We start from the raw sequence: 24062 nt of genomic DNA on the forward strand, positions 1-24062 counted from the left end.
ATGACTGAAGGAAGGTCGAAGTTATTTTAAAGCGTTATATTTGAAGAAAAAACAAAACAAAAAAAAAAGAGATTATACTATTTGGAAAGTTGCGTATCACAATTTGAAGAAGGGGAAATTGGCAAAGGTCTTACACATGTACATAAACAATTTAAATGTATGTGAAAACATGAAGAATGACACATAGTTGACCAAAGCTTGACAACTTGGTATGATGATTAGCAAATACTGGGGTATTTATGGTGCAAGTTAAAGGAAAAGAAATGTATTAGATTTCACTTTTAATCCACAAAAAACATTTTTTTTTTTCTTTTTACCTGTTTTTTGTCATTAAAGTGTCTTAATACAAAGAATTACCCAATGCTCTCAATGTTATCATGATTCTTACCTAGAGCTTTAACCAGTTCCTTAACAGAAACCCCCTGTTATCATGGATAATTCATGATTCTTACACAAACCTTTCACCAGTTAATTCACAGAACCCCAAGCTATCATGGATAATTCATGATTCTTACACAAACCTTTCACCAGTTAATTCACAGAACCCCCTGTTATCATGGATAATTCATGATTCTTACACAAACCTTTCACCAGTTAATTCACAGAACCCCCTGTTATCATGGATAATTCATGATTCTTACACAAACCTTTCACCAGTTAATTCACAGAACCCCAAGCTATCATGGATAATTCATGATTCTTACACAAACCTTTCACCAGTTAATTCACAGAACCCCAAGCTATCATGGATAATTCATGATTCTTACACAAACCTTTCACCAGTTAATTCACAGAACCCCAAGCTATCATGGATAATTCATGATTCTTACCTAAACCTTTCACCAGTTAATTCACAGAAACCACCCGTTATCATTCAAAGCTTTCATCAGTTCCTTCACAGACCCCCCCCCCCCCCGTTATCACCTAAAGCTTTCATCAGTTAATTCACAGAGACCACCTGTTATCACCTAAAGCTTTCACTAGTTCCTTCACAGAGACCACCTGTTATCACCTAAAGCTTCCACCAGTTCCTTCACAGAAACCCCCCGTTATCACCTAAAGCTTTCATCAGTTAATTCACAGAATACCTGTTATCATCTAAAGCTTTCACCAGTTCCTTCACAGAGACCACCTGTTATCACCTAAACCTTCCTTCACGGAAACCCCGCTATCACCTAAAGCTTTGACTAGTTCCTTTACAGAATACCCGTTATTACCTAAAGCTTTCACCAGTTCCTTCACAGAGACCCCCTGTTATCACCTAAAACTTTCACCAGTTCCTTCACAGAGACCCCCTGTTATCACCTAAAGCTTTCACCAGTTCTTTCACAGAGGCCACCTGTTACCACCTAAATCTTTTACCAGTTCCTTCACAGAGACCACCTGTTATCACCTAAGTCTTTCACCAGTTCTTTCACAGAATACCCCTGTTATCACGGACAGTTAATGGTTCTTACCTAAAGCTTTGACCAGTTCCTTCACTGAGACCCCCTGCAGCTCAGGTGGGATGTCTTTCCTCTCAAACATCTTCTCCTGCTGCGGAGCATACGAGCCCATCGTGGCTGCCCTCACCGGGACCTTGGGATGGTTATGCTTTGTTAACGGGGTGATGGAGCCTTCCGAACCCCGGGACATTTTCTGGTGGAAGAAGTTGACCCCAGGAACACCTCCACCATGCGATGAGAAAGCAAACGTGGGTCCGGATGCACCAGAGCTGTCACCAAAGGCTGGGAAGAGCGGCAACTGGCCTAGAGATAATAGAAGAACTTGAGAGTGTTAAATAATCAAGTAATGTATGATACATATTCCTGTTTAAAGATGCTACACCTAGAGATGTTTGAGAAAAAAATCAATCAGCACAGATCCAACAGAATTTTTGCCATCGTTTTAGAAAAGTACAAATTACCTTTCACAAACTACCAGCCTCATCTGTGAAGGCGTTAGCATTCAAAATTGGTAATAAAGTCCTTAAAATTTCTAAAGCCATTCTCAATAAAGCTTTTTTTAAAATTTAAAATCATTTTAACACTATAATTGAACAGGTCGGATATTTACTGAGAGAGAGTACTTCAATCTATTCTTGGAAAATTTGATTCGATAAGTGAATATGAATTTTTTGCCCAAAATCTCAGTTATAGCCTCATTAAACACTTTTAAGTCAAAGTCTTAATTGTTTCATTTATTAACAATTAATTGAGTGCTGAGAGTCGAAATTACAGTGCAGAAACCAATGATTATTATTTCTACATATATTTAATATATATATATTATCAGTAATATTTACAGTATTCAACCTTCAATCTGCAGTATTCTAATTATTATCATTTATATTTTGACAACATGATTTTATGTATCTGAATAAGAAACAACCACATGTTAGGTAACATTTTATTAATTTTAGCCATTGGTCTACACAGTTATCACAGTGGAATTTGGTTTGACAGGTTTTCATAGGTCTTTGGTTTGACAGGTAATCATAGTGATTTTTGGTTTGACAGGTTAATACAGTGCACTTGAGTTTCACAGGTTATCATAGTGGCCTTTGGTTGACAGGTTACCAAAGTGGCCTTTGGCTTGAAAAGTTATCATAGTGGCCTTTGGTTGACAGGTTATCGTAATGGCCTTTGGTTCACAGGTTATCATAGTGGCCTTTTGTTTGATAGGTTATCATAGTTTTCATTGGTTGACAAGCTATCACACTAGTCAATGGCTGAAAGGTTATCGTTGTGACCTTTGGTTTGACGGATTATCATAGTTTTCATTCGTTGACAGGTTATCAAAGTGGCCTTTGGTTTGACAAATTATCATAGTGGCCTTTGGTTTTAAAGGCTACTGACAAAGCGTAACAGCAAACAGAGAGTACAGGTATCAAGAAAAACAGATCAGCATATGTATGTAGGCTCTGTGCAGGTACAACACGTGTCAAATTAATAACCCACAATATGGCAAAGGCTTAGTTATAAATATGCATAGACCGTTAGAAATCACCACCCACACAAGTACAAGCCCTAAATTTCTTACCCCATCACACAGATTGTTTGTGTGTGACACAATGAGTTGCGGTGATCAAATTTTACTTTCATAGAACTTGATCAGCAAAAAGTCATTATATTTAAATCACTTTTGCCTCAATCTCAATAATCAGTATGGGGATTAGGGCAGCTGCCGGGAAATAAATTTCATCGGAAACTGCCTTTTGCTTGTAAGAAAGCTGAGAAGGTTAAAGAAGGTTAGGAACACAACAAATGAGAGAGGAAAAAGATCAAAGTCAAGCTACCTTGCATGCCTGGCCAGCCATACTGACCGAATACAACAAGATTAGCTGGTAAGGTGGCCCGCCTCCCAAACATTGGACCTGTAACATACATGTGACACTGAGACATGCCAGACAGGGAGAGGAGGATAGAGGTGACAACAATAACAACATGCTCCAGTAACCAACAGAATTGTCTCCCCTTATCGCAACAGCAGTACAACGGTTCAGAGTTTGTTTTGGTTGGTAACGGGCAAACACGCTTCTTGTACAAACATGCATGTCAACTGTAATTCTTCCTGTATATATGCAGACTAAAACTGTAAAATAGTGTGATAGGCTCAAAATAGTCTCATTACATGCACAGGCAATTTACTCTAACAAGTGATTTGATATGTAGGTGTACTAACTACTGATTGCTACATGTGTATTTGTATCCCTAATGGTTTGATACACAGGTACTCTAATTCAACCAGGAATTTGGTATGTACATGTAGGTGCTTCCATTGGGATTTGTGATGTCATTTCACCATAATTATACAAAAAATACAAAGACTCACAAATAGCGTAAATTTGAATTGTATATGTCAACTGAAGGAATGGCCCCTAAGTGTCCATTTAAAATTGAAACTCTTTGGTACAAAAGTTGAGTGTTGATTACTAAATGATTTCAATCTTCGTCAGTGATCTGCAGAGTATACACAGAACTGTATCTTGATAACTGCTTCACTGTTCGTTTGACCAGAGTACTTGTATATATATATATATGACTAGAATCTGATAACAAATCTGAAGCGGGGAGACAATATGGACCTATATATCACAGGTCATAGAAGAGTACATTAAACATTTACTTATGATAAGGTCAGTGTCACATGGCTACCAACATCAGCAGCCACATGTAATTGATGCTATACACTAAAGCAAGATGAATTCTTGGGGGTTAGATGTGGTCTGGAGGTTTGCTCAGTCTGCCCTAATTCCTCAACGTTTTTGCATATGAAAGACCAACCTGCAGTGGAATTTATGAACAAAACTACATTGGTTGGTTAAGCCAATTTCAGGGCTTCACAAAAAGTATAATTTTATCACTCAACACAGAATAATGCCTCCAGAACCTGCTTGAATTAACACCTTGAAACCACGCGAAATGGTTGAAGAATTGCAGTAACAGCCATTGATGTTCACTTGTTTTCCAGCAAATTGCCTGAAAATTTGTCAGCAACTTGCTAAAGGTCAGAGGTTTCTTCAGCCCACATGACAGGAGATTCAGGTCCATACATGGACCTCCCATAGCGTAAGTCAAAAATTCTGGACTATGGTGTTAAACAATCAAAATTACGACCTCTGTCTCACAACAATGCAGGTCATATCGTTTTTTGCATTTCATACAGATATGCAAGAAACATGGCCAAGCTAGCAGTATGGCTTTCCAAGCCACATTTTCATGGGTTTACAAACCATATGGTAATGCAAAGTTATGTTGACTTACGCAAGTTGACCTTCTGCTTTTGTAACAAAGACCCTCAATGATCTCAAAACAATGTGCCCTGAATGGTGCCAATGTGTTCTGACCTTATCATAGTAAATCCCTCAGAGAGTGCTTGCATATAATTAGATATACCAATATACACATGCATCGCCACCAACATCAATGCCATACCATACATGTACCTACTGGTACATTCTAGACAGTGAATATATGCTGTTTTCACAGAATCAGAGAATTTACATTTCTGTAACTGTCAACTTTTGAGCTAGTTTGTGAAGTTGGGGATATGGGTATTACAGTGATGAATCTCTTGGAGGTGGGGTGGATTTAGTATTTTCCAAGATTCAGAGATTCTAGTTCTTTCAGGAATATGTATCTGGACAAAAGGCATTGATTAGCTTTAAAAAATAACTGCATTTTCACCTAAAGTTAGGTACCACAGTATGTACCAATACACAGAAGCCTGAAAATGATATGTTTTTTAGATAAAAATGAATCAAACTTTACAACAAACTTTAAATCGGTCCTATAAGGTACAGGAATCAATCAGAATGAAGTAATAGATGTCAGTTGAAAGTGCTAAATTTAAATGCAGTTGTTGTACAGTTGAATTATACTTCAGTGGCATATCTCAAAAAGCATCATAACCCATGACAAGTGAACACAGCCAACTCATGCAGAATAGAATGTTGACTATAGATAAATTAAGGCAGGGGGTAATAAAGTATACACTGTATGTTAAGAAAAAGAAAAATACACCTAATAAAGTTTCATTCTGGGCACTTTACCTTCGACACTGGGTCCAAACACAGAGAAAGTTGGGTGATGTTGGGCAGAGGTGAAATCATAGCCCTTCTGGGAAGGAGAGGCAGCAGCCCCTGGGAACATGCCCATGGAGAAAGGTAAGGTTTGGGGCACGTCTGGCGTGGCTACCAGGTCCGCCTCGTGCTGTAGGTACACCATTCCGTCAGGACCCCGGGAAAGAGACCACGCCTCACCCTCAGTCTCGTGACAGTAGTGCTCCACCGTCTCCAGGTCGAGCTTCACCCATGTCCCATCCGCATTTTGTAACTAATAACAACACCATTGTTACTGTGACTTGCAGTTATCCTCAGAAAATGCAAGAAATCTGTTACATTACAGGTACTGTATTTAACCCTAAAATTTCACAAGAAATACTAAGATCAACAGAACATTCACAAACAAGAAATATGAGCCATGGATTTATTTTGTGTTTTACACCGTACTCAAGAATATTTCATATATACCACAGCACCCAGCACTATGGTGGGAAGAAACCAGGCCGAGCCCGGGGGAAACCCATGACAATCTGCAGGTAGGTGGCAGACCTTCCCACTTACAAAGTTTTTGGCCATGGACAAAATTTTAGGTCAACTGCATTATGTTCATACATGTAATAACCTGAACACAATATCTTTCTGAGTTTCAACTCTAGGTTTGGAAGAAACATATTGCAAAAAAACACAGTTACCTTTAATCAATGTTAACCTCTAATGACCGAAGGCCATGTCAAATTGATGCAAAGATTAGCGGATTATTTAATGGAAAGTCAGATCGCAAATACTAAAACAAATCTCCCAAAATACCGAACATTGTGTATATGCATGCCATATACATATATATATATATATATATATATATATATATATATATATATATACATATATGCATATTATATTAATGGGACGCTTCACACTGAATAATGCGATTAAAAAACAAGCAAAGTAAAAAACAAGCAAAGTACATACATCTTCTGTTGCGGTAACTGAGTTGCCCAGGACGAGCATGCCTATAGGGCGAGCCTTCCTGTTGGGTCCACACCTGATGTTATGTCCTGACGAGCCACACCTGATTAGGTAATATACACCTGGCCCACCTGAAAAAGTATAGATGACCGACATATTTAGCTGGGAAAACACACTTTGATTTGTCAAACAGTCCCACCCTAAGACGTAATAGTTTGCTAAGTTCATGTCTTAAACTTCATAGACATAAATTCTATTTCAAATTCTGAAGTTCAGATATGGCTTATGTGATCAACCCATTCCAAAAGGCTGTTTGTAACTTAGCAATACCTGAAAAGTGAATTAAATATTCATTTCTCAGACCTTATAGTTAAAATCTAGAAAATCTAACAAGTCTTGTGTTAGAACTTTTACAGGCTGAACTTCATGTATCTTGAACAATTAATTTATTTATCTGATTGGTGTTTTACGTCATACTCAAGAACATTCCACCTATATGACGGCAGCCAACATTATGGTTGGAGGAAACCCAAGACCATGTGCGGGTTGATGGCAGACCTTCCCACTTACGGCCATCATGAACAATTAAGTGAATATGACTAATCTATTGACAGACCAGATATACTGAACAATGATTTTTAGGCCTGTAAGCTCACAGCTCCTCTACCTTGAAAAGTGAGCTAAATGCTTATTTCACAGCTCTTATGCTTAAAGTGTGGAAATCTAAGGTCAAGGTTGAACAATAAAGTACAGATGACAAGTCTAATGACAGATCAGATATAAAAAAAACGTGGTTACAGGCTTGTAAGCCAAGCATAGCTCCTATATCTTTGGTGTGCCTATCTTGATTCACTTGCAAAACCTTGAACCTGAAACCCAGAAACATTTACACTCATCTGATGAAACCAGTGTAGTCTTTATTTTATTATATTTAATTGGTGTTTTACGCCGAACTCAAGAATATTTCACACATATGAGAACCCCACGGCAATTTGCACATTGCTGGCAGACCTCCCAACATTCATGTATGACTAGAAAAGGAGGCCAATATGACCTGGACTTGAACTCACAGTGATTACAATGGTGAGAGGCTCCTGGGTAAAAGTGCTCCGCTATCATGCCAACCATTAGAGCACGGAAGCCCTGCTATTTGATCCCCCCTGACCTACCCTTTTTGGCTTGTCTGTTATCCCTGACCACATCAGGCAGTTTGGGGTGAGTGTCTTCTTTCAGGTCCTCAATAGACTTGGGTTCCTCGACGGGCACGAGCAGGGTCTTGCCCAAATGTTGGTTGTACTGTAGAGCCCAGCCCTCTGTGTAGCCATTAGAACACCACTTGCCTATACTCTCTACATTCAATCTAACCCACACTCCATCGTCATTGTGAACCTGTGGGGGCAGAACAACACCAGGTCTTTCTAATGTACCTACTCTTCATACATCTGTACTAAGCTTTTTTTCGTTATATTTGTTTGGTTACAACATTTGTGCTTAGAAGCTGATATTTTGACATCATCAAAAACTGAAGGAGTCTGTGACACAAGATCTGATTTGCAGAATGTTGTGCACTTCTGAGAACATAGATGTATACTGCTCACTTGTAATTCAGTAAATGAATAAGAAAGGCCAATGTCAATTATTTAGTACAGCTAATAAGATAAGATAAAAATTTTCACTGAATGTGTATAGGCCTAAAAACTTCATGTTTTATCTCCAACCAGGTCTTCAGTAAATAGTGCTAGGCAAAACTTGCTAAATAACAGAGGGCACTAATTTTGATTTATTTATTTCTTTGATTAGTGTTTTACGCCGTACTAAAGAATATTTCACTTCTACGATGGCAGCCAGCACTACGGTGGGAAAAAACGGGGCTGAGTCTGAGGGAAGCCCACGACGATTTGCAGGATGCTGGCAGACCTTCCCACATACCATTAATTTCTATGTTATAGTTCAACAATAACTGGTGGTTCAACAACTTCTTGCATTTGACATAAAAATTCACCCATGACTATGTTCCACATTTTGCCTGATTCTGAGAGTTCTACTGAGGTTTGTTTGGAAGACGAGGATAAAATCCTACTGGACAAATGTAAGTTTAGGCACCAGAAGTTCATTTTATGTTCCTTTATTTGTCGTTTTTGGGGGCAAATTTTCAGGTCAACAACTTCACATTTCAGCTTCCTTACCTCATCCACAAAGCCTATAATACCTCCAGGAGCTATCACCCCGGTCTGCTCGCTCTGTAACGAGGGGTTGCTACGGATACGTAACCCCGCACTGTGTTTGCCTATAAACTTGCGGATCTGTAAAAATCAAAACTACACATTGAAACTGTTCCGAAGATTGATGCAAGCAATCAGTATTTACTGGATACATCGGTGCTTATGGCAAAACCTTGACGGGATCATATGAGCGCGGAGATTTTTCACACTGTATAGTGAGGTAATTAGGAAAGATAATGCAATTTCAACTAAACACTGCTTATCCACTGCACACTGTATAGCCCTCCAACACCTAGAATGCTCTAATTCTTCTCCAAATTTAAAGAGCAGAGTAAAGTAAACTTGAGATGAAAACTGAAGACATATATATGTAGAGGCTTTTGGACTCATAAATAAACCCACACAAGTGCACATCGGTCCTCTAATTGGTCGCAAATGTTACTGGCCGAATATGTCAAGCATTTCGGGTAAGGCTTATAATTAGTTTCAGAACAAGCTTTAACCCAGCTGACCTTGTTAGGCTGATGTAACTTCTTGTTCCCCATGGTTGGGGGTGTCATTCCCTGAGGTGGTTCCTTCACTTCAACTTTGTACACATCACCTGCAAGTGGTAACAAATAGTAGTAACACACCTGTGGGTAGAGGGACAGGACTGGGACAAGATTAAACCACCTGTATACCCATAATGTGATTTCACTATGAAACAGAAGAGGTAACCAGATAAAAAAAGATGAAAGAAATGTGAATTATTTATTTGATTGGTGTTTTTGCCATACTCAAGAATATTTCACTTAAACGACGGCAGCCAGCATTATGGTGGGTGGAAACCGGGCAGGGCGGAGGAAACCCACAACCATCCGCAGGTTGCCGATGGACGTTCCCACGTACAGCCGGAGAGGAAGCCAGCATGGGCTGTACTTGAACTCACAGAGGCCGCATTGGTGGGAGACTGATGGGTCATTATTCTGCGCTAGCGCGCTAACCAACTGAGCCACGGAGGCCCCAAATGTGAATTCAGGCACAGAAACAGACAAATCCGTTTCAGTTTTTCATTTGGAATCAACAGCAGACGATTGGTACATCAGATTACGACAACTGAGCTGCACACCACAGTACCTGCTTCAAAGCCGTCGATGGTGACATAGATGTTGTAGAATCCTATACTGCCTGGTGTCCAGTTAGCACTGTACGTTCCGTCGTTGTTGGCTCTAACCAGCATGTTCTCTGAGGGTCGGGGTAAGGACGGGGCAGCATATCGCAGCTCCTCAAAGGAGTAGTTCTCATAAGCCTGAAACAGAGTGATTTAGTTTGTTCAAGTTTTTTTTCTCACCAAAGCATAACACTTATACACTACGGCATTCATGACGAGAATTCACTTATTTATTTATTTCATTTCTGTTTTACCCCGTGCTCAAGAATATTTCACTTCCTTTGACTGCGGCAAGCATCATGGTGGGGAGGAAACCGGGCAGAGCATGGCAGAGACCAACTACAATCTGCAGGCTGCTGACAGACTATCCACATACGGCCAGAGCGGAAGCCAGCACGAGCTGGTCATGACAAGAGAAGAGCTGGTTTGAACTTGAAATGGATGTAATATTAAAGTGAACATAAAGTCAGCCACTAAAGCTCAAGTAATTGATGAAGTAATATTCCAGAAATGTTAAAAAGAAATATTTTAAAAATTCTACACCGCTTAGCAACTAATAAAATAGCAAACAATCATCAGTCCCTAGCCACTCATTAGGTGACGCCATTTTGCCATGTTACAGCTGTCCAGAGTGACGTCACAAAACCTAGGAGCTCAAACATACCATCACTATTAAACAATGTGACACTGAGAAAATACAAACAAAAATACCTGATACCCGAGCAAAGGGTATCAGCTCTGTACTGTGTTTGAAGGGCCGATGTTTCTTTTAATTTGGCGCTCAGTCAGATTGATGCTCATGGACACCAGCATCATGATTTAGCAGTTCTGCTCGTCCTCGTCTTGCATGGGTGTAAGCATTTGGCATAGCTGGCTGTACCGACTTAAGGGAATTTGCCAAACATACCAGGACCTTCTGATTGATACCTTTCAATTAGATTTTTGGATGATATTTTCGTAAAAAATCTGACTCTGCCAAGGAAAAATAATGCAAAATCATGATGATATTTTTCTTCAAGCGATGACTCTCTCGAGGTGGTTTTCTTGCCAGCTCACCCTGACACATTACTGCACTATCCTGCCCAATATGTACGCATTGTGACACGGGCAGCTGTTCTCAGTTCCCTGCTCATAAATGTCCAGTTCAGCATGCATCAGTTTAACACTTTAACTAACTGCAAAATCCACTTTATTGCACCAATGTCTGTCTATCCATTATAAGAAATCACACTGACAATCAAGAGCTAGTAAGTAGAATTCTTGACCTGACTGCCTGTTATCACGTGACACTTTCAGCGCTAGTGATTGGCCAAGTACACAAGGGTTTCTCCAACATGGCTACTCAGAATGAATTGTCCGTCAGTGCCACATGCCCAACACGTACTGTTGTGAGTGTTGTGACTTGTGCAGCCGTTCTCAGTTTCCTGCTCACAAGTGTGTGGTTCAAAATACAGTTTAATATGGAAGCCGATAGAGGACATCTTGCTACTACGCTACTTCAACCTTTCTCACACAGGGCAAGGCATTGAGGTAACTAGGTAGCCAAGAGAGGTAACGAGGTAGCCATGTGAGGCAGCCCGATTATGTTAATTATGTTGGCTGTCAAGTCAAAAAACCAGGATTTATTTTGTTAATCTTGCTACTCTGCTGCCTTGTATCGCTACGAGATTAAATTAATCTCTCTATTGTAATCTTTAGTTTTGCATCGCTATCTCGCTGCCTCACCCTGTGTTAGAAAGGTCAAGGTAGAGAGGTCGTGAGATGCCTTACTTCATCAGGTCAATGGATGAACAGTGTAAGCTTTCGTCTTCTTACCTTCATCATACTGATAGCATAGAAAGCGTCCTTCTTGTCCTTGACAGTGACTTGATAAGGGATATCTATACAAGGTGGGGGGTGACCCCCGAAGGTCAGGTCCCCATCATCAGGGCGACTGAGACGACGAATCTTCTTGTTGTCATCGCTGTCCTTCTGGTCTACAGGAACTGCCTTCACGTCCACCTGTGCAGAATTACACAATGTAAACAATGAATCTTAGCATTCATTCATCTGATAACTGGATTTTAATTTAGTAAAATACAGGGCAAAGTTAACAAAGTTACTTCTCATAAAAGAAATTACCATGAAATGTTGATATTGAACTCGGTACAAAATCCAGAGTTTCTTCCAAGGACAGATTCAGTTTTGCTGTAGGCTAGCAATGTCCAAGACCACAAGACTATTTCAGTGAGTAAATAAGAGGAATAAAACTCTTTATTTTATTTACTTGATTTGTGTTAAACGCAGTACTTGAGAATTTTTACTTTTATATGACAACAGACTGGTTTATGGGAGGAGAAAACAATCATGCCTGGACAAAACCACCTCACCACTGCCACTTCAATCCATAGCTACGTCCTCGGGGACCACTGTCACAAAACTGTGCATTTCTTGTAACTTTTAGTAAAAGATTTTGTTTGGGTTATAGGCGACATCATTTACGAGAAAAGTATGGAAAACTTGATTTATGAAGTTTTGTGAAAGTGGCCCCAAGATTCATAGCTTACGGGCCAATTGGCTACTGCAGGCAAACCACTGCATACCACTGCATGTCTACATTCTGGAGTCATCCAGCCTAATCAACAAAGCACATATGATGAGCAGAGAAAGTTTACCCTGAGATTGGGGACGTTGACAAGATGGCCGTACTGGTCTTTGGTCTGGACGGTAATGACCACTGGCCAGCTACATTTCAGCTCGTCCTTACTGTACAGGATGTCACACTGTTTGGGGTCCAGATATGAGTCTGGCTGAAGCCACCTGGGTGAGGGAAATAAACAGACCGGATGGGTCAGTGAGTAATGGTGTGCGTTTATATGCATAATATAAACAGGATTTCAGATAATTCTGCTGTATGCTTTTCTGATAATTCTACTGTATACTTTTCTGATAATTCTACTGTTTGGTTTTCTGATAATTCTGCTGTATACTTTTCAGATAATTCTGCTGTATGCTTTTCTGATAATTCTGCTGTATGCTTTTCTGATAATTCTGCTGTATGCTTTTCTGATAATTCTGCTGTATGCGTTTCTGATAATTCTGCTGCATGCTTTTCTGATAATTCTGCTGTATGCTTTTCAGATAATTCTACTGTATGCTTTTTGGATAATTCTGCTGTATGCTTTTCTGATAATTCTGCTGTATGCTTTTCAGATAATTCTGCTGTATGCTTTTCTGATAATTCTGCTGTATACTTTTCAGATAATTCTGCTGTATGCTTTTCTGATAATTCTGCTGTATGCTTTTCTGATAATTCTGCTGTATACTTTTCAGATAATTCTGCTGTATGCTTTTCTGATAATTCTGCTGCATGCTTTTCTGATAATTCTGCTGTATGCTTTTCAGATAATTCTACTGTATGCTTTTCGGATAATTCTGCTGTATGCTTTTCTGATAATTCTGCTGTATGCTTTTCAGATAATTCTGCTGTATGCTTTTCTGATAATTCTACTGTATGCTTTTCGGATAATTCTGCTGTATGCTTTTCCGATAATTCTGCTGTATGCTTAACATCACCACATTCAACTTAATCCTGCTTCATATTCCACAAAAATTAGGAGTAAAATTAAAGCAGAGCAATATGAGATAACAGTGTACACAACTACACTTTGTGAAATGTATTTTATATCTGGCTGTATGTGAGAATGTTTGCCAGCAACCTACGGACAGTCGTGAGTTTCCCCCACGATATGTCCGCTTTCCTCCCAACATAATGCTGGCCGCCGCTGTGTATGTGAAATATTCTTGAGTAAGGCGTAAAACACAAATCAAATAAATACATAAATATTTTAATTCGTATCCTGCTATTATTTCAATAACGTTACAACTGAAGCTTAGGCACAACTATAGGTAACAGGGCTTGGTATTGGATTGTCAAATGACCCAGAAGCCTCTCATAAATTCAGTCGGTGTCAGTTCAAGTCCAGGTCATACTGGCTTCCTCTCCGGCCATACGTGGGAAGGTCTGTCAGCAACCTGTAGAAGGTCGTGGGTTTCCACTGGGCTTTGCCCAGCTTCCTTCCACCTGGCCGCCGTCGTATAAGTGAAATATTCTTGAGTACAGCGTTAAACCCCAATCAAAAAAATAAATAAATCCACTATACAGCATACATCTAAATTTAACAACTGACTGTTAAAATAAGTAATACCACATGCACAAAGCATTGGTAAGGTGACTGTAACTTTCATAGTATGTGGGATTCCTTTGTGCAAGAGGCTGTCAGTTATAAGGTATGATTGGTGCCATTCCTTTGTGCAAGAGGGTGTCAACTGTAAGGTATGATTTGTGCAATTTATTTGTGCAAGAGGGTGTCAAATGTAAGGTATGATTTGTGCGATTCCTTTGTGCAAGAGGGTGTCAAATGTAAGGTATGATTTGTGCGATTCCTTTGTGCAAGAGGGTGTCAAATGTAAGGTATGATTTGTGCGATTCCTTTGTGCAAGAGGGTGTCAACTGTAAGGTATGATTTGTGCGATTCCTTTGTGCAAGAGGGTGTCAACTGTAAGGTATGATTTGTGCGATTCCTTTGTGCAAGAGGGTGTCAAATGTAAGGTATGATTTGTGCGATTCCTTTGTGCAAGAGGGTGTCAACTGTAAGGTATGATCCTGATCCCTGTAGTGATTTATAATCAACTTAGGCCTATGATCTCTTTGTGCAAGCTGCCACAGAAAAGGACAGACCTGAGAACAATATTTGCTGGTCCACTCATATCCTCGTTAGCCTCGTCCACAAACACATTAGGGAAAGTTTGATGCACAAAGGCGTAATGGTCACCTTAATGAGAGACCTGAACATACCTGGCCAGTCTCCCACCACTCGTACCCGCTGTACAGGACACGAAGTCCTTCAGGAAGGCTCTCTCATTGGACTGCCAACAGAAGGGAAGGTTTCCTTCCAGGGCCTGCCCTATGGTGGGTGGATTAGAGAGGGCAAAGCCCTGACTAAGGAGGTTAGAGTGGGCAGAGAAAACCATCTGAGCCCCCTCCTCAATCTGATCCATGTCCTCATCAATCTCCTCCAGGGATGCTGAAAAAACACAGCAACAAGGTTCACCGTGAAATTCTGTGAAAGAATTTCAAGATTCGAACAGCTAACTGATTTTGATACATTTGTGTAGAAATAACATCTGTAGATTGCTACAGTTACATTATTGAGAAGCCCTGATGTTTGTAATCCCAGCAGTTGAAACTGTAAACAAGTACACGTAATGTATACTGTTTAACAATTCAACAGCAGCACCTAATTTTTTAAGAGTGTTTAAGCATTGCAAGGGCCATTTTAGTCTTTTGGATTTTAAAACTTACTTTTCTAACAATTAACCACATTCAGCAAAAGGGTGACAAAATAAGCCCAAATTTAAGAACCTGTCTGAGCTGTAGTATGATTTAAAAACATTGAATACAACACTGTAACTGATAATCTGGAGTTTTGCAGACTTCATGCACTCCACTACCACTCACCCAGCCATCAACTGGACAGAGTGAACAGTTATCAGGGATGAGACAGACACTGGGATGAAAAAGAGGAAACATAATTTTGACATTTTTAGTATTTCCGAATTAAATTCATTTCTGAACACTTTTCTGATGTATTTTTTGTATAAATAAAGAGGAATTCTTCCAAAAAGAGGACAAATCTCATGCCTGATAGATTTGACCATCAACCAGCTGAAACATTCTCTCAGCATTCCATAATCATTCAACAAGCACACCAAAAGCAAACCACCACAAGGGCTAGTGGCTGGCCAATGGATTGCATGTGCAGGACAGCATTCAGACTGCGTTAACTGCCATTTCCAGTGTTTCCCCTGATAGGGTGGCTGCTTTTCCAAAAATTAGGATCATCTTTGTCTTTTTGTCTTTGTAGTTGTTTATAGTTCCTTCTGTTCATTATTAAAACAAGAATTAATTCTGACTCCCAAAAAAGTGGTCAGTCGCCCTTTTAATGTATTCTTAATTTTACTCCAAGCACCCAGGAGTCTCTCACCAATGCGGTCGCTGTGAGTTCAAGTCCAGCTCATGCCGGCTTCCTCTCCAGCCGTACGTGGGAAGGTCTGTCAGCAACCTGCAGACAGTCGTGGGTTTCCCCTGGCTCTGCTCGGTTTCCACCCACCATAATGCTGGCCGCCGTCGTATAAGTGAAATATTCTTGAGTACAGCGTAAAACACCAATCAAATAAATGAATCCAAGCGTTTATCTTTTTTCAGATGAATTTGGCGGACTGATATTGAAAATGGTGGTTAGTGTTGTGGCCTTTATTATTCATGATTAACCAGTTGACATGTAATGAGAATTAAAGGAAACCTGTTTCTGTAGCTTACAGCCCTGAGGTGTTGACGATAGCACACTCCAAAAAAATCATGTTCCAGTTTAACCAATTCAAGAGAACGGATCTGTATTTCTGAAAGCTATTAAAGCTGGGAAGAATAAAACACGGGCTTGTATTTAGTACAGGCCCTAACAGTCACATGTACAGAGTCTGTTTTAGATTAGGTGTTACTCACCAGGGGGCAGCGACACATCCTGCCTCATTAATGATGAGGCACACATCCCTCCAAGGAAAGACAACTCTTTCTCCAGGTGCTGTATTCCCTGGCAACAACACAGCATCAGGGATAAACAACATTTTAAAAGGTAAACAAAATTTCTAATGAACTTGGACCAAAGACAGCCAACGGTGACTCAAGAAACACTATTATTATCATCACTTCACACATAATATGTACGAACATGGTTCACACAAAATCAGAATCTTTACAGGTATAAAAGAAGGCTCAAAATCTAGGGAGAAGTCAGCATAAAAAAAGTCAAAAAACAACATAAAAAAAATATGGGACTGCAAGATGTCAACAATTATCACATATTTCACATGAAAAGAATCTACAAAGAACGTACTATCTAGGCCTTTCCACTACATAGTCTGACGATTATTATCACCTTAAATTGTTAGAAGATAAATATACAAGGTTTTTTTACCTCATTCTGGCCGTATGTCCACTCGTATCCGACAACCGAACACTTAAAACCATAGAAACAGGACTTGTCATCCTTCACATAGTCTGAGGCCGTTTCAAGTGAAAATATCATGCTGTTACCTGAAAAAGAGGTTCAGAAACGTTTTATAGTACATGTGAACAAGTACCAAGAAATCTGCATAAACGAAGTCTGTAAGGCTGTAACTGTGATAATAATCAGTGAAAATATCAGGGTGGCTAAAAGATGATCAAATGAACAGGCACCAACAATATGTTAATCATTTAAGTCCTCAAAGCAACCACATTTTATTATATCTGGTCCAGTAATTGAGAAGATACCTTGCAGACAAACTGTAGCCAAACCGAACTGCTAATACAGTTAAACGAATGAAAGGAGAAAACACCAAATACGGGGAAACTCCCTCACCTGGTAGAACGACTGACTGTTTTGGCCAGTTGTGGAGGCCACTGAACTTCTTGAGGACAGGCCAGTGTGTGAGCTTCATAATGGCATCGTCCTTGTCGGCCATGGAGCTGGGTTTGCTTTGGACAGATCTGTGTCTGGTTAAGGCAGGGACATACAGCTGGAGAGAATCCTCGGCCTGAGCTGTGCCACACAACGGGTCAAACTCCAACACCAACCACTTCACATTCTCTGGGAATGTCACCTACACCAGAAACATGTACTCATCAATATCAAGCGCGCAAACAAGCAGTTCCACCAATAATACAATATTAATTTCCAAAAACTGCACATTAGAAAAAAGAAAAAAAAATTTTGCAGTCAATATCTCGGCATTTTATTATGCCATTGTGTAGAGTGTTAAAAAAGCTGGACCGGAGAATTTTACCAAAAAAATCCATATTCACTGACCAAATCAAGTTTTCTCCCTAGCTCAAATTAATGCCATTCACTAAATATCAGTTTCGCATCTGTACTATTTAATTTGATAAACTGTATCTGAAGTTATGATACCACCTGCTTTATAAATGTTTGCAACTTTTTTACCGATTTTGAATGGTAACTTGTGCAAAGGCAAGACAGATTTTTTGGTGAAAAGTAATTTTTTGAGCTAAAATAATCCCAAGAATTCAATTGGATTTGTGCTTATTAATTTTTGACCCAAAATCTCCAGTACAACCTTTTTAAAAGTGAACATAGTCTGCCAATATATACACACAGAAAAAAGGATATAGGCTATAGTTATCACAGGAAATATATGTAAAAATTCTATAAATTTTTGAAAGCCGAGAACATGAAGTTCAGCATTGGGGATATGGCACTGACGGACAATTCACTCCAAGTAGCCATATTGTAGAAGCCCTTATGAGCTTGCCCAATCACTAGCGCTGAAAGCATCAAGTAATAATTGGCTGTCAAGTCAGAAAACCTGTTAGCACTCGATTGTCAGTGTGGTTTCTTACAGGGGATAGATAGACACTGAAGCAATGAATCAGATTTTGGGGTTAGTTTAAGTGTTAAACTGATGCATTTTTGAACCACATATTTATGAACAGGGAACTGAGAACAGCTGCCCGTGTCACAATGCGTACATGTTGGGCAGAACACTGCAGTAACTTGTCAAGGTGAGCTGGCAAGAAAACCACCTGGGATAGTCACTGCATGACGAAAACTATTGTGCCGTTTTTCCCTTTCCATTTATTATGAAAATATCTTGCCGAAATCAGCATAAAAACAGTCTCTAAGTTCCAACATCAGTGCAGCCAATTTTTCAGAGTGGAGTCTGATGGCTTTGGTATCATTGGCATCACAGAAATGCCATTATTCCCCCTAAGTTAAGCTGAGGTATCCGTTATTACAGAACAGAATCCAAATCCACTCATTTCTCCATCTTTTACTTAAAAGATCTAAATTTAAAATTAAAATTACTTTTCCACATTTTATCTCCAGGAGTCGAAATTCATCAGTCTCTTGTTCACAACATGCTTTATAACATATTTTAACAATGACAACTTGTGAGAAAAGTGAATAAAATGAACACAATGAAGCTACTCATTTTGTCTGTTTCTGGGAAATCTTTGAAGTTTACAAGTATTTTAAGGATGATGTCTAACTAGACATCTTAGTTTCAGTACCAAAGGTAGTACTTTTATGACCTTTATTTGACATTACTAGACTAAATACATAAAACATATAAAACGGAAAAATGAACAAGAATAACCTTATAATTGGCCACTGTGGCCGGTTTGTAGGGATGATCACTCTCTACGACGGCGAAGTGTGTGGAGGTAGTGAAATCCCCGGACTGTCCCGCCTCGTTAGCATTCAGGTTTATGTTCATGTTGACGATGGGGATGTGTGGGGTCAGTTCACTGTTCATGAGGGAGACAGCAGGTAAGACATCCTGCACCAGAGCCAGCACCTGTACAGCACTCTGAAACAATAATACAGACACTGACGAAAATCCTTGGATGAGGTATTAATGACCGGTAGGAGAATAATGTGGGCATGTTGTCATACATGTTCCTGTTCTTAAATATGACGCAAACCAGCTGATTCTGGGATCAATACATGTACACTCAGATATTTAAGTGTACGTGTATACACAGTAAGGTTGTGACACCAATCTGCCATATGGTTTATATTTATTTACTTATTCATCTGATTTGTGTTTTATGCCGTACAAGAACATTTCACTTATACCAAAGCGACCAGCATTATGGTGGGAGGAAACTGAGCACAGCCTGAAGGAACTCACAACCATCTGCAGGTTGCTGGCAGACCTCCCAATGTACAGCCAGAGAGGAAGCCAGAATGAGCTGGACTTGAACTCACAGCAACAGCATTGGTGGGAGGCTCGCAGGTTCTTGCGCCGTGGTCGCGTGCTAACCCCCTCAGTTACAGAGAGCCTGTGTGGATCATAACAATGCAGTACTGTTCAGAAAACAGTGCAGACACAAGTCTTGTAAACAGCACTGCACTTTCAGTGATTGTACAGCACAATGTGGCTGCTGTTTATTACTATGCAGGTGTAGTGCAGTACTATATGTTAAAAAAGGGTGGTAGTGTGCAGGTGCACTTTAGCGCATTTCTGTGCAGTAACCGTATAGTTCTGTGCAGGTGCCTTTTAGCGCAGCAATCATATCGTACTGTGCAGGTGCCTTTTAGCGCAGTAACCGTATAGTACTGTGCAGGTGCCTTTTAACGCAGTAACCGTATAGTACTGTGCAGGTGCCTTTTAGCGCAGGAACCGTATAGCACTGTGCAGGTGCCCTTTAGCGCAGTAAAAGTATAGTACTGTGCAGGTGCCTTTTAGCGCAGTAACCGTATAGTTCTGTGCAGGTGCCTTTTAGTGCAGTTACAGTATAGTACTGTGCAGGTGTCTTTTAGCGCAGTAACCGTATCATACTGTGCAGGTACCTTTTAGCACATTTCTGTGCAGTGTATAGTATAGTACTGTGCTGTGGAAGTTTTGCTGGGTTACACAGCTGCAGCTGCTACCCTGGCGCTACCATAGCAAAATACTTCAAATCTTGTGGAACTCCATCTTAAACGATTCAAGTGATTCTTTACATTCATTTTTTCTTGTATATTTATTTTCCATCAGGGAAATTAGGGATACAATCTAAAATTAGCCATTCAAGCTTCACAATTAAACCTAAGCGTAAATCTAAGCGTAAATCTAAGTTTAACACAAAAGTGTAATTTTTCCAGTCTACTAATGTTACCCTCGAGTCTTGGGCAGCCACTGGTCCAATGTAAGCCAAGGTAAGAGGGAGGAGAGAGGAGAACAGGTGGGACTTGCCCACGATAGTGTGTATGTCCTCATCTGAAACAAGCAAATAGGTATACCATATATTTCAATAAACCTTCTAGTAATGTCACAATTCCTCATAACCCTAAACAGAACTAAAGCTATAAAATCAAGTAAGTTTCATCAGAAGGCCAACTGAAAATTATGAGAAAAATACTTTGGTTTATTTCTTACAATATTTTTTCGCTGGACCCTTAAATGTACTCCAGCATTTGACTTCCACGGTCATCCTTATCGGCATAAATGGGCATATGAGCTGTTTCATCATTAATATCTGTGTTTAGAGAAGGAGGAAAAGACTAAGAAGCCCACCATAAAATTCAAATATCTGAATGCATTTTAACTTTCTTAAGAATATAAAGAAAACTTTTGTTACATATTGTTTTCAATTTGTACCTCATTTTTGAGTTTTCTTTAAGTCAAACTATTTTCATTACAGTACTCAGGCTAAGTAGTCAATGTGTGTTTCTATCACAAATATTTCCACATGATGTCACTGTTTTAAGCTTAACCATAGTGGTTACAACCTAACTGTACATTAAAAATCTCATCTCTTTGTAAAACAGTTTCTCATCTTCAGTACAACAGTGCGAAATTATTTGTAACTCTCAGAGAATGCAACAAAGCAGTACCATAACACATCTAGATCTCAATGAACATCATAACCCATATCATTGCTTTTCCATGATGGATGGTTTCCTTAAAGATATCCTACTGATATCCTAAAAATTGAAACACATAATTCACATAACTGACCACATATTAAAAAATAAACATCAACATCACTCTAGTTTTAAAAAAACTTCTCACAAGAACTTTTCACAAGCAGATTTCAAACTGTATCCTTATTTAATGGGTGCTTTATGTGATACCTGAAACCACCAAGTCATTTCAGAAGAAGGCCTTGGACAGAGATAAGTCAGGCTTCACTGGTTATATGCATCCAGGAAACTCTACAGTAAATGACCCAAAATTTCATCTTTTTAGAGGCAAATAAATGTCATGAAATATTATTTTGGTGTTGAAGTTTACATTTCTCTGGTTGTATATCATCCCATCTTCCAAACTTACATCAAAATGTGTTTGTACGATCAATAGAATTCTTAAAATCAGGCAAAATGTCCATGTTGGTCATGGGTCAAGGGCAAAATGCCCATGTTGGTCATGGTTCATGGGCAAAATTTCCATCTTGGTCATGGGTCATGGGCAAAATGCCCGTCTTGGTCATGGGTCATGGGTCATGGGCAAAATGTCTGTCTTGGTCATTGGCGAAATTTGAGGTCATTTTTGCAATATATGATTGCCTCGTAACGTATCTGAGTGTTAGTGTAGAAGCCAACGTACTGAGATGAGCTTGTGCTCTCTGTAACAGGTCCTTGGCCGTCCTGCTGATTGAGCTGGCGATACTGATGGCATTTTTACGAGACTGCTGTTCTGCCAGGGCTTTGTTGTTCTGTACATGGTTCTCCCCATCCTGTGGGGCACTGCAAAACGAAGAGTATGATACCTGACTCAAAAAATTCTCCAATGATGTAGACTCTCATAGGTCAAAGGTGGTTTTTTTGGAAAAAAGTTCACTAAACACAGTATACATACAAATACCTAGGACAAAACATACTAATTAGCCATGCAATGTAGTTGGAGATCTTCAGTACCCTGAAATGATATTCATTAGATCCCCGTGTTCAACAATTTGTATTCAGTTTGGAGTAACTGAGGAATTCTTCCCCGCATGCATGTTAGTAAAACTGCATCATTCATGACCACCTGTATCCCAAACTTTCACCTATGCTTGAGTACCCTGGAATCTGTGTCCCGATATGTGGGTGTGACAATCACACAATATATGCAGCCTCTTTACCTGTAGTAGAGTATTTGAGGGATCTGTCCCCTTATGTGGCTGGTACCATTAATACTGAGTGAACAGGCGGAAAAAGTGAATGTTGTCCCGTCTGGACACTTGACCTTGCTGACCCCTCCATCACCGTTCAGTGTACGGGGCCCATGATTCCGCATGCGGATCGCGTACTTTGTATTTTCCTGGAAAGACAAATGGTGGATGCAATGATTTAATGACTGCCTGACACAAGCTTTTTTTTGACTTTGCTTTCAGGGTTTAACACTGTGCTGTGCCAGAAATACAAAATCTGATACCTCACCCAGTCACATTATTTATTGTGCCTATTGTTTTTCCTGACCAGCTTCTATATTTACACCTATCGTCCACCAGCGAGAGCGGGACTTTGATTTAGTCAAGCCAGGGCTGCCCATGTGATTCAAGTCCTTCAGTTTGTACTTTATTTAATTAGGCATTTTACCTGATCGGGGGACGTAAACAGCCCGGATGCTAAGCGAACAAGGCCATAGGACAGGCGCCATAGGTCATGGTCGCCAAATAATTTTCAAAAACACATCTAATAAAAGATCATGACATTTGATTCGAGCATGCAATTTCACTGATTGTCAATCCAATCAGCTGTAGTGCATTAAAAGACTAAGCCTGAAATAACCCAAACGTGCAAGTTAAGAACTTGTGGTGTGCTACAAAGATGAAAACTGACCAATGTGCTATGGAAGAGTCTCGCATCACCAATGTGACCAGAGTAGGAATACTGTGTTTCATCTAAAGTTAAGCATTTTTAAAGTAACACATTTCACTTGATTATGACCAATTCATCCCCCTCATAGGGAAACTTAAGAATTTTTTGTAAAGTTTGATTAATTTCTTATCAGAAAAACCTAAGAGTTGGCATCAAAAATATTATTTTCAGGCTTTTATGTGCTTTTGAAAGTGCAGTCTTGGATGCTAAACTTTAGGTGAAATACAGTAGTGGTTTAAAATCATGTTACCCGTCCTCCAACAGACAGTTCCATAATCAGACAAATTCAACAACACTGGATACAACAACAAAACACATTAAGGGATACATGAAAAGGAACTATAAAACAAAGATTGTGTTTCTATTCCAAACAAAGAAATTTATGTCCCGGAATTATTGCTAAAAAAAAAAAAAATTCATTTTGAGGGTAATTGCCACTCCATATTATGCATGTTTTTCAACAACGGTCTGATTTTTTCTTAGCGCCCCACTCTGCGCCCCTATAACCCCCCCTCCCCCTCCTGTCGATCTGTTCCTTACCCCTCCGCCCCCATTTGGCCAGACCTTTTCTGTCTGTCCTCCCCCCACCCCACCCGAGTTCTTTTTTGAACAGGGATCATCGTTGAAAACTACTTACTTTTCAGACTGACTGCTGGGGCCTTAAGAAAACTGCACTTTGAAGCCATTTTGACACCCCCAAATTGAAAGTTGAAAAATTTGTTTGTAGTGTGATATGTTATTACACATGATAATCTGTACATTAAGAAATAAAACCAAACCCTTTCATG

General features: G+C 39.6%; 1 protein-coding gene across 1 annotated transcript in view; it reads right to left on the reverse strand.

Moving 5' to 3' along the window:
- LOC135473059 (E3 ubiquitin-protein ligase MYCBP2-like) overlaps positions 1–24062 on the reverse strand; it is a 95236-nt gene that overhangs the window by 35502 nt on the left and 35672 nt on the right. The window contains exons 40-57 of the mRNA XM_064752853.1: positions 22536–22714; positions 22019–22158; positions 20589–20689; positions 19082–19294; positions 17326–17566; positions 16900–17018; positions 16428–16515; positions 14721–14949; positions 12538–12682; positions 11699–11884; positions 9850–10021; positions 9246–9334; positions 8698–8814; positions 7681–7900; positions 6515–6642; positions 5534–5816; positions 3278–3355; positions 1458–1748 (exon numbers count right to left, since the gene is read on the reverse strand). Of these exons, the coding sequence (XP_064608923.1) occupies positions 1458–1748; positions 3278–3355; positions 5534–5816; positions 6515–6642; positions 7681–7900; positions 8698–8814; positions 9246–9334; positions 9850–10021; positions 11699–11884; positions 12538–12682; positions 14721–14949; positions 16428–16515; positions 16900–17018; positions 17326–17566; positions 19082–19294; positions 20589–20689; positions 22019–22158; positions 22536–22714 (3019 nt within the window). The remainder of the gene's footprint in view (positions 1–1457; positions 1749–3277; positions 3356–5533; positions 5817–6514; positions 6643–7680; positions 7901–8697; positions 8815–9245; positions 9335–9849; positions 10022–11698; positions 11885–12537; positions 12683–14720; positions 14950–16427; positions 16516–16899; positions 17019–17325; positions 17567–19081; positions 19295–20588; positions 20690–22018; positions 22159–22535; positions 22715–24062) is intronic.

Source organism: Liolophura sinensis, chromosome 8 (genome assembly GCF_032854445.1).
Source record: "Liolophura sinensis isolate JHLJ2023 chromosome 8, CUHK_Ljap_v2, whole genome shotgun sequence".
Classification (NCBI taxonomy): Eukaryota; Metazoa; Mollusca; class Polyplacophora; order Chitonida; family Chitonidae; genus Liolophura; species Liolophura sinensis.